At 37.1% G+C, this 12419-nt stretch overlaps 1 protein-coding gene across 1 annotated transcript in view; it reads left to right on the top strand.

Moving 5' to 3' along the window:
* Positions 1-11380, top strand: part of cv-2 (crosveinless 2-secreting protein) — a 45265-nt gene extending 33885 nt beyond the window's left edge. The window contains exons 4-5 of the mRNA XM_028321843.1: positions 5471-5741; positions 11148-11380. Of these exons, the coding sequence (XP_028177644.1) occupies positions 5471-5741; positions 11148-11365 (489 nt within the window). The 3' untranslated portion in view covers positions 11366-11380. The remainder of the gene's footprint in view (positions 1-5470; positions 5742-11147) is intronic.
* Positions 11381-12419: the final 1039 nt, after the last annotated feature.

A 12419-nucleotide genomic window follows, 5' to 3' on the forward strand; every position in this document is an offset into this window, starting at 1 on the left:
TCGTCTGGCCAGCATGGGGATGCCTTATATTCACAATCGCGTCCTCTCCTTTGCCTCTGGTAAATTAGAGAGGATCGTCCTACTGCAATGAAAAATCTAATGACTGTAGCCCTTAGTTACCATGGCTTTACATTAAAAGTAATCGCTAGCGAGTACTCAAAAAATGGCGCTGTAGAGTCTGTCATATACTGTCTTCATTTTTTACGCAGTCGCTGCAAGATGTAAACTCATTAATCTGATGATTATGAGCTGAAGATTTTTTTCCCCATTGAGCTTGCAAATGGCCGCATTAAGATTACGATACCACTTTTGAAGGTCCCGTGCGCTTGCGCAACCGTCCAGGAAGCGTTGAGGATATTAATTTGCGGTCGGGATTGCTGGCTTATCACGGACGACGGGAAGTCGCGGGCGTGACGGCCACCCGAAAATATGACAACGTGATTGGTACAATAGTAATAGCATAATTTAGGATCCACATTGCTACTATGATGGTAGAGTCAATAGCTATCAATTTCGTATACCTAGTCCCTTAATGGAATAAAAGTATTATAAAATGTGGTGTAATAATAGACGAAAATGTATAAAATGCTGTATAAGTATAAACTAATAGGTGTAATGTAGGTTAAAAGCTTCCCCATTGCAGTAAAAAAGTTTTGATGGGGCTTCATTTTTGTGCACAAGAGAAATATGCGTAGAATTAATTTTATTTGATTTGAAAAATTTGGACTTTTGTTTCTCAGAAAGGCAGATATCATTCGCTTTTCTTATGCTTAGGTTTCATTCAAATTCATCATTATGATCTAAGCAAAATCAGTTGGGTCGTTTGTCATGGTTTTCCAATAAAACATAATTAACAAAACGCCTATTCATTTTCATGAGCCGATCTCATGTCGATAATACATTAGCATGAGTAAAAATAAACGAATTACAAAAAGTGTAACAAACGTTCTAGTACGGAGAAAATGTTTTAGATTTATTATTAGCAGAACTTCCCACAGTAGATAATATTAGAATATGGAGGTGTACAAGCTCCTTGTAGCCCCTACACGCCAGATTCGCAGAACACTCATTATTCTAATGAAGTGAAGCAATACGTGATAGAGATCAGATTTCATTGAACATAGCAATTCGTTTGTAGAGCATTGCAACTTCGGAAAATCTTTCAAATAGCAATCCATGACATGGCATGGTATAATTCAAATTTTTCAAAATCTTATCAAATGGTAAGTGACATAACTATTACTAATGCAAAAACATACAAAAGGATCGGTGAAGCGAGATATAGGCTGAAATGAGTAAAACAAAAGATTGCTACGAATGTATACTACAAAGACACTGCTACGAAATTCACAGTCAACAAAGAAAATGTCACAAGCATGACTCATTTCGTAGTCGTCGTAGCATTTCTCTTATTTGATAAATTATCACTGTGACTTTGAGTTTCTTCAACATAAAACAAATAATTTAAATCAGCTTACGAATTGCGGTCATTTGATAAGCAAAATTTGAATACTGATAAAACCTTGCAAAGGCTTTTTAAAAACTGATATTTTTCAGTCAGTTAAACTTTCTGAAATACCAGGCTTTCAATACAGTTTTAAAGTTCGTACGAGTGGAAAGTCATGTGTAGACATGAGATATAAACCTATCTTAAGTAATTAACCTACTCAATATTTCCTCACCGCTTATTAGCTTAACTCATAGATTATGCACATGTCACTCATGTTCATTTAGTTTTTACGCAAATATGTGTGTGATAACGATGCTGGTGGACTTATATCTTCAATTAATCATTTCATATCAGAATAGGTCAGAAGGCGACTAGAAACAGTCTAGTTTTATCGTGTCTCATTACGTTCAGTAGGTCAGTTGTGTGTGGTTAGTGAGTTGTTCGTGATTGTTTAGATAATCTCTTGTATAATAGCATCTCACTACTAACCCTACTTTCGTTCAAAATAAACTATCGACGCTTAAAAACCCGAAAATACCAAACACGATTTTTTATTGCGTTATGCTTAACCACAGTGTTATCTGTTAAATTTTATGTTCAGTACACATTACTTACTAATAAGTAATGGGTAGTCGACAGACTTATAGTTATTTTTAACCGATGAGTAGAAAACGTAAATATTTCGCTATCTGAGGGTTACTTCAAAGAGAAGCAGCCGAAATACGAGTGAAGTAGAGAAAAAACAATAAACACCGGTGAGTGGGTGACCTCGGGAAGTACCGACCACATCCAAAGTGAAACGAAAATTATTGGGAAGTCAGTTGTTACACCTGCAGCTTCGATATGTTTCGACGAATTTAATCTTAGAATAATAACTTTCGATCGATTGTTTAGGATTCGTACTAATGTAAATTTTATAAAAACTTTAGCTACTAACAAAATATGGGATTGGATTGGATTTTGTAGAGCTGGTTTTCCGTTCAGACAATGGCAAAAGTGTCTCATGGCTCGGTGGATGTACATGGTGTATTTGATGATTTTGCCTATTAAATGACAAAACAGTCGCAGATCAGTTCTTAAATTCATTACTGCTACTTAAATCATTATTAAATACACCTACGCATAACGCAGCAATTTAGGTAGATGTACCTTATGATATGCATACCTTAGTACCTAATGTAATCTTGATTATTGCCTGGCTATAAACAGACTTTCGCTCTTTAGGTATGCCTACTTTAAAAGCGAATTTTTCATTTTATCTTACATGAAAAGCTAGATTGGAAATATGCGTGGCATGTTTGGTGTTAAAACGTATGATAAATATACAGTTCTATGCAAATATTCTTGACTAATATTGATCGTGTCTGACAGCTAGGATGCTAAAAACTTTGTACTTATGTGTACACACTGGATTCCTGATTTGGCCAAACAATTAAACAATCATTGGATTGCGTAAGGAGTATTTAAAGATCGTTCGAGGCACTAAGTAGGCACATAAATTAAAGCGTGTTAGATGACAATTTATTTGCAGTTTTTCGAGTAAGTACTTATATCTTTGCAAGATTAATAAGTTGCGACTATTCCCTTTTAAGGATGTGTGTAGGTTATTTTCCTAAACATATTGTTCTCGACCGTAACACAGTATAATGTGTGCTATAAGATTTATTGTCACACTTGTTTGAGCGCTTGTTAAGTGGGTACGTTGACTGCGAAAGTGGGAAATTCCACTATGGGTTAATGATATTTCTAAGGCAATGTTTGAAATTGACCGTAGTTTTTGTCTGCCTGCCTTGAAAGCTTCGTATATTGTTATCAATTATGTGATTGGTGTAAGTGAAAAAAGTAAAATTCAATGTGTCATCACGTGCCGATGTTTTGTAATTATTAAGTCAATTAAGAGACATGTTTTGTAAAAAAGACTCTACTTGATGTTTAAAAAATACGTAAGAGAGTGTTTAATTGGTAATTTGATAACTTCTACATACGATTTCCTTTAAAGGACCTGGTTGAGACCAAACACTGAATAATGACAAGTTGCCAATGAGTTTTACGCGTTTATAAGGCTTTATAGATTAAATCTACAGATGGCGAATGTTCTTATTGCAAAGATTTAAGGTTCATTATTAAGATTTCTGATCAAGTAAACCGTATAGAGAAGTTATTATTAGGGTTGCCAAACTATCGATTAGCTTTAACGGTATCGTAAATATAAATATACTTACCCATACTTCAAAATATGCTGATTCTGTTGATGACTTTGCAATCATGGATATATGGCATTAAAGTGGCGATTCTTGATTAATAATATCCGTACTTAACTCTCAATAGTATTGCTTTCTGTCGAGCTCAGTATCTACAGTAGATCGGTAATAATTTATTGGTACTCGTATTTCTTGGGCTGTTAAAAGGTAAGTCCTGCTGCACAGATCAACCTGATAGTAACGTAATACCTTCAATTGCGTGAAAAATCAATTATATAAATCCAGATGTTTGTAAAAGAAGATGCGGACTCTATGTCTTGCAAATGGTACAAACCGACATGTAAATGTTTTATCTAGATGTTTTTATATATTCCGATAATGCTACAATTTGAAATTGGCAATTAGATGCTATTGTTTTATGCAACTTTGTGATGAGTTAAGTACCTACTCTAGGTCTAATTTTAACAAGTTGTGTTAAAAATATAGTATAGGTAATTTGAACTTTGTCACACGATAAAAGATTATCGTAGTAATTTAAAAATGTAGTTAGCATTTTGAGATTTTTTTCGATATGTCGATTGTAATTTATCGATACTCTTTACTTTTTATGACTGTACCGGCGGCACTAGTATACTGGCGCAGCATATCCCGAGTAATCCAAGTGTTCATGCAAATGCACCAGAACAAAGACCCATTAAGAACACATTAAAATAATTACGAGAATGAGTTTCGATCTTGTTATGGATGAAAATGATTTCGCATTAATAACCATTGCATTTTATCGTCACAAATGTACGGAATAATCTCAAGAAACTCCTATCTGTGAATGGATGGTTTTATTTGTGGCAGATGCGCTAGTGTGTCACTTGCAATATTGGGTCCACCCACTCGGTTAGTCATGTTTTTATTCCTAAGTCAACTACGTTTTAAGTGTTATGATAAAATTGATATTTTATTTTGAGATGTTAACGTTTATGATGAATGGCGACGCGCCCCAGCTTTAGTTTTTATGTTCTATTTTATTTTGTCATGTTTGTAATTTTATTAGCGGCTTACTGACTTATGACAATTCTGAATTTAGACTGATTTATTTCTATGATATTAGTCCAAAGCCAATCTAACGACGTCGATAAAATTATAAATATGAAATTATTTCCGTCGCAATTACTTGTTGACTCATACATATAGTTTAGGTGTTATTATTAACATAACGATGGAATGATAACGCGGTAAACAAGGCGGTAACCTTTAACGTTAAATTTTAACACCTCGTTATCTATGTAGGTGAGATCTAGTTAATAATTATGTCAGTAAATTGCACAGTAATTGCATCGTATAAAATTTACATTTGAATATTGAACGGATTGTAAAATGCCTAGTTATGGTAATCTAATTAAAATAATTTTCATTATATTTTGGTCTTTTGTAATTGGATTATTTTGCAACTTGTTTAATTTATGCAATAAAACGATAAAATTGACTTTAATATTGTTGGCAATAATCAAGCAAAGGTATTATTTCTAAGTAACTGAATGAGATTAGTTTATTATTCCGTTCATAGGAGATCACCGATTACTTACCGATTTTTCGACCAACCGAATTAGTTCTTCTTATCGTCTTAGGACGATATTCTTGAAAAAACTGAAAACAATTTGGAATTAGAACATTTATATGTATTCGAAGACTAGTCATTTCAGACTCGATTGTCGCGCATGGCTTATTTCTACTTTGAATCATTGATCATAACTTTCTCGATTGGAAATCAAGTGAACTGTTCCTAAACTTCCACAATATTCATGGTAGCGCTTATTTGTTGCAGAACGGTTTCGTCGAGTGCCGAAGCGAGGGCGAGGAGTGCGGTCTCATGGACGACTGTGCGGTGGTGATGCCTCGCGAGGGTTGCTGCTCGCGCTGCAAGGGCTGCTGGTACAACGGCACCGAGCACGCCTCCCACACCGAGTGGGGGGAGGAGGGGAGGGTGCTTCGCTGCGAAGCTGGAGTGGTCACAATCTCAAGGCCGGAGTGCTACGCGCCGTGCGACAGGCCGAAGCATCAACGGCACACGCATTACAACTGCCCTGTTTGTGATGGTGAGTTCATACTTCTATTTGCTGGATTCTAGAGGCCTATCATCATCATCATTTCAGCCACAGGATGCTCACTGCTGAACATAGGCCTCCCCCAATGACTTCCACATCGCACGGTTGGTAGTGGCCTGCATCCAGTGCCCTCCTGCTACCTTTATCAGGTTGTCGGTCCACCTTGTGGGTGGACGCCCCACGCTGCGTTTTCCGGTACGGCCTCCACTCCAGAACTTTGCTGCCCCATAGGCTAGAGGCCTATTAAGCTTGGAAATTAGACATAGATTAACTAGAGCGGCAGGTAACTAAGGTAATGACATTGCTCAAGCAAGTAAATTAGTTCCAAGAACATAATTTGTTTTGGCATCTTTTGATTAAGTTACACTTCAATGCAAAAACTAAGGCATCATATCCAATTAGCGTAGTTAACGTTTCTACAGCATTTTTACACAAAGCCAGCTCTCGATGTCTCTATAATCGTGTAGCCGCATTTTAGTAGATTGCTTGCGATCCATTGAAATGTTTTTTCCACATTAATGACACCGCTACGAGCATTAAGTGCTCATAGCAATCAAAAGGGTTAAATTACCCAGAAGAATTTACTCACCATTTCACGCCACGTTTTCCCATCGTGAGTACCTACGTTTTTCAACGGAGATAATTGTTGAGCGGCGCTGGCGCAGCCGTGTCTCGGCGCGCGCCCACCCAGACGCATGCGCGGCAAAAAAAGAACCACCACGATCCTATACAAAAACAAACACAAGCCGCCACGCGAACTAAATAAAACCAAAACCACGGGCAATTTACCTCCGCTTCCAAACCTTAACAAGTTTATTAATTCCATATCAAATAATAGTAATTTACAAGATGACGACTCGGAATCGCTTTTGTGTGCTGCCGACACATTCCGGAATATCGTTTTATTGGCCGTGTTTATACTTTATTAATTACCCGCCGGTTGCTAGGCGAGATCAAGGGATCTAGTACTGTGTATTGACCATTAAACGTGGATTAGCCATACCCATACAACTTTGATTTACGTTACGATTACATTGAAAATCGATGGATATAAAATTGTATATGCGGTATTGAAGATATTTTATGGGTAATTTGGATACTCTAATAGCCTGTGTACATCTTAAAGTCAATCTAAGTCAACATATTTAAATGTTGAGTTAGGAATCAGCAATGTTTGTATAGGTTCCTTTGTTTATGTTAGACTTGTAAGACAAAATATGGAAGTACCTAAATTATTCAGTCACAATATGTCATGTGTCAGGAATACCTGGTGGGCAAACGCCGCCCACGCATCGTCACCAACAATGGCATGGTCAGACGAGTTGCGCAGTAGCACTTCAGACAATAGCCCAGCCACTTGCCTTGTGGCTCGACCACCTAACGCCGCCATACCTAATTGCAGATTCCTATTATACAATAACAGTCATTAATCAGTCTGAACAACTCTTGATGTCACATTATGTACCGAAGGTTAAAAACCCTCTTATTGTATATTACCTACATTATTAATAGTTCCGACTGCGTCTTACTTTTTGTTTTTGTTTATCAACAAAACAAAATGGCGCCAAATAGTAATTATCTCTTTGTTTTTATAAACCATAAAACATATGCGAGTGAAGATATAAATATAAGATTGAGAAAGGATTCAATTGTTTGTTGTTGAAGGGAGAGGAAAATGGTAATCGAAAGGTTTTATTTTATTTTTATGTACATTGATAATGCTCGGGCAGGAGGTTTCTGAAATGAGTGTGTAAGATGGACCACCCAGACCGTGTCGTTTCGCGGAGCCGATGAGCGATTCCCTGGCCGTAACCAGGAACAAAGGAATTAAATTCTTCCATAAAGCGAAGTAAGTCTTATTATGTGTTCACAGGGGTTCATTAAAATAATACATTCGTGGTCGGAGTCTCCCACGGCGTTGCGTCTCTATTATTGACCATAAATCAAAAAGTTAACAACCTACTTAAAAGGTAGGGTAAGGTCGGGTGGGTTTTTGTCGGTGGTCAAAGCGGCCGCGGCTCGGCTGCCTGAGGAGTGCCCTGTGTTTGTTTGTTTTAAGATCCCAACGGTGCATTAGGTTTTTTGCTCGGTATACTTGTTATTTTTTCACGATTCTGTCTTATCAGCCTAAGGGTTTTTATTGCTGTTTCCAAAAATGATGACTAACCTCATGTCTGCAAGAGTATAATGTGTGGAAAAATATTAAGATTGTTCTTACATTGTTTCTGGTTTCTTGTAACTTGAAGCAATTATGAAAATGTACGCGTACATTATATTAAAAAGCCAAAAACGCTTAATGACACCGATAAATGAGGTAACTTGTAAACAATTTCCGTCGCATATCAAAAAAACCCGAAGCTTTCTTTTGGCATGCTAAAACACTAGCTCATCAAAATTCCTGCGGTGTTTTGAGGTGCGTCGTTATTATTAGGTATGCCTGCGTCGACGACCTGAGAAATTGAAATAATTAGCTTGTGATGTACGCTTGATGCGTGCTATGAATCCTTAAACGAGCTATTACAGACATTACATAATGTTTTATTAAGCTTAGAAGTTTTTTGTTTGTGGGGTAGACATGATAATAAGGTGTAGGCATTCTTTTATTTTTCCCATGTCGACTATTACAGCTTATATTATCGTAAAGTTTTTTTTGCACTAATTTGCTTCGGTTACTTAAAATTTTACACCCACTTTATAAAATATCTCCTGAAAACTCCAGTAATGACTCAAAAATGAAGATTTGCTGTTTCCTAATTCCCACCTGTCACATTTTTGAGAAAATTTTACCATAATGACACAACACCACACTCGAGTTTCACCATATATCGCAACGTTACGATCTACCTGGACGTATCTTAAATGCAAATGTATTAAAATTCGTACTCGTATTTTACATAAATGAATTGAGTTATTATATGGTTCTTGTAATTGAAGTGTTTTCTCCGTTTATTATATGACGTAAAGCTTAATTATTTCCTAAGGGTTTTAAGAATACCAATTTTCAGTCACCTGTTAAAATATCGTTGGGGCTCTTAACCAGTCTTACGTAAACGATTGGGTCTTTGTTAACACAATAAAACTAGTAATGCGTTTATCCGAATTTGATAATAATAATATAATAATACTAACTGTAATTTTCCGATAGCGAGGCCTTGTGTCGAGTCAGTTACTCGTAGTTTATGCTCATTCAGTGACAAAGCACATCGCTCATATAAACGGTTTGGACCGACGATGAATACTTAATTGTTTGGTTACAAAAGGACAACCTACTTTGTGTACTCGTCTCTAGTTTTACGACAGACACTCGACGTCTTCATTAGGGTTGACACCACTTCACGGACAAAAATTAAAACATCTAAAATGTAGAGACGGTAAACTTTATGGTGCGCAATTACGCTCCACACATAATCAGATCTTACTCTCGTATTTATAGTGTAAAGTATGTGAACCTTTATAATTATACTAAGGAAATGAAAGCTTTTTAAAAGTTTAATGACTTACTGAAGTCGAAACCCTAGACATCATTGTCACAATTATGCGCAGACGGCGGCGACGCAAGCGCATAGAATTGTTGGGGCTTTCAATGAACGTATTCAACTTACAGATTTTAAACGAGTGTAGACTCTTCACTTGGCGTTCATTGTACTGAAGCATGGAACGCCACTTGGAAACTATGCGTATCACAATAAAATTAACACAATACAATTAATAGCTCGTTAGACTACGTCATTACAAGTAAATGTTTTGCCAGTTTGACATTCCGTAACTGGTCAAATCAGGAAGGAGTTACGGATTCACAGATCAAGTTACTAACGGATTGTTAGTATTGTGTTTCAATCATTAAATCGTGGAGGTGCTAAGTTATTATTATTTAATTGATTACAAAACATTTAACGTATCCGGTAAACCTATAAATAGTATAATATAGGTAGGTGTTTGACGCCAGAATTAGCGCCATACGTAATTTATTGCGTGGCGTTGATTTGAAGTTTTCTATAAAAAACTTTATGATTGACACAAATTGAAGTTTAAATATTTGTATCACCTTAAAAATGCGTTGCTAAGTGGACGTTGATAGCTCCAGTTAAGGTTTCAGCATCGTTAACAATCGTCAAATTAGAGGCTTCGGGTGTGGTCATTTTCTAACTAATACTTAATCATATACTCATGTAAGTGGACTACAGGTGGTCGGGTAGAGGCGGGCCCACCATGTGCGGCCTTTCATTCATTAGGCACCCTGATTGATTCATCGGCCGTCTTCCCCAATTTATAGAGTTCGCGCTTTGTCGCGCCGCTCGCGTCCGCTCGTTCCGATTTGCCAAATAATGGCTCTGCGCTTTTGTTTTATCTTTTGCGAACGTTTTTTTTGCTTGTCATTGATGATACGCTACTTTGCGAACGTGGATTCCATTAAATAAATACTTGCATGTTCATTCATTCGCGTAGATTTTGTTTCGTTCCTGAAATATTGATAGGTATAGTATGGTAGTATTTTAGCGTATTTTTTTTTCAATTAGGTAGATCAATGTATCTGGTGTGCATTTTCGAAACTTCAATGGCAGTATGTGAGGTGATAATTTTCATAATTTTGTTGGCACTCGTAGCTCTTAGATATTTCTTTACAAACTTTTATTAAAGAATCAGAGATCTAATAAATCGTAACCTAGAAGAAAAGCGCTACAGTTTTCGCTTACAAAGATATTCGTATTTGCTATTGTGCTTTTCTTAGGAATTTATTTCAGCAGTGTACTCCTACAGTCAGAACAGTCAACTTGCGTTACTTTGCCTTTTTTCAGTAAAACATAATAGAAGAAAGACCCAAAGGATACTTTTGGCTACATGCCAATGTTTCAATAACGAGTATTTTTCTTTGTTTCACATCATATCTCTCGTCATCGTAGAGTCCACGCTTTTCTTTGTATTTATCGATTCAACTACGGAAAATATCAGAATATTTTGGTACAGCAGAGGACCACTTGATATCCTGTTGGATTTTGTAAGTCCCTCAGGGTGGATTCGACCAAACAAGAGTAAATATTCATCTCAGATTAAGTCGTCGTCTTGACATATTTCCCATACTGAAACTGTCAATGTGCCAGTTATACCAGGAGTTATTCTCGGATAAAAGTTTGGTCGAATCGGGCCTTAGTCCTCTAACTAAGGGACAGTATATCACGCCTCCCCAACCTGTCTAGCCAGTACAGCGTGGGGAGTGTAAGAAGAATCCTACATTTACTGTTAATCGAGAACTTCGTGCTCTTACAGTAGAGACAAAACGACCTAATTGAAATAAGAATAATTGCCTCTAGTAAATTAGAGAGGGTTGTGTTGTGCTCCTGCAGCAAAGACCAAACCACCTGATGATCATGAATAAAAATGCGATTTGATTGTTTTCAGAATGCGTGATCAACGGTCAACGCGTGTGGGAAGGCCGTGATGTGAGGATCCCTGAGGAGCCTTGTCTATCGTGTCGCTGTGTGCGTGGCGCCCTCTCCTGTGCCAAGAGGGCATGCCCAGTGCTGCCGTGTCCACGCGCACACCACTATACTCCGGCCGGGGAGTGCTGCCCGAGGTGCTCGCATCCTACGGCTGATAAAATACTGCCAAGTGAGTAGACTCTATTGCTATAGACTAAGTGCCACAACATGGCTCCTGGATTGCGCACAAAACAGAATTGATCTGAGGACCATGTTTTTAATACGTGTTCAGCCTTAATTTACATTCATTTTACGGGGTGAACTAACTAGGAATAAAAAAAGTTGGAGCAATTTCAGACTAAACTAGAGAAATTAATTACTTTTTCGATTGTTATTTACTCGTGGGTTTAAAAATTGAAATGGAAGAAAAAAGAATTGAATACCTTGGTGAAAATAACTTTTATAAACCGTTCCTGACATAGTTTCTTGATGAACGCGTCTCTGAAACAATTTAATGACATACCCAATGTAAATGACAGAGTTCTTGACCTTGTTATCAGTGATAGAAATTGCGTGGTTGGACGATGCAGAGAACCGCTAATAAATGAGGATGCCCACCATCCCGCTCTGGATGTGAACGTGCAATCCTTATCTTTGCGTTCATTTCCATCTATAACGCGGACCGTTCCTCTTTTCGGTAAGGCTGACTATGACTGCATTAACAATGCAATTATGTCCATTGACTGGCGGTTTTTAGATCATAGCACCGACATTGATATGGCCGTGGTGAGATTTTATGAGACAATAAACGATGTTATCTCAAAATACGTCCCCACTAAAACTTTTAAAAGCGATAATCGCTACCCGCCCTGGTTTTCATCTGCTCTTATTAAGATAATTAAAGAAAAGCTTAAATACCACAAAAAATGGAAGATTTACCATCGTCAAAGCGATTACGATACTTTTTGTCTCCTGCGCGAGCGGCAGAAGCGGGTGCAAAGGGAATGTTATGACAAATTCATTTTTAATGCAGAAATAAAAATAAAAATAAACAGCAAATATTTTTGGACATTTGTTAAATCAAAAAAATCATCTTCCTGTCTACCAGATACAATGTTCTATAATGAAACTGTATCTACCGATGGGAGGGATATTTGTGACTTGTTTAACAATTACTTTCGCTCAGTTTTTGAACCCTCTGTTTCGGACTATACACAAGCTGGACTCTTAAACGATTCAAATCCATTAAAAG

This window comes from Ostrinia furnacalis, unplaced genomic scaffold (assembly GCF_004193835.3).
Source record: "Ostrinia furnacalis isolate ACB-3 unplaced genomic scaffold, ASM419383v2 OfSCF7582, whole genome shotgun sequence".
NCBI classification, from domain to species: Eukaryota; Metazoa; Arthropoda; class Insecta; order Lepidoptera; family Crambidae; genus Ostrinia; species Ostrinia furnacalis.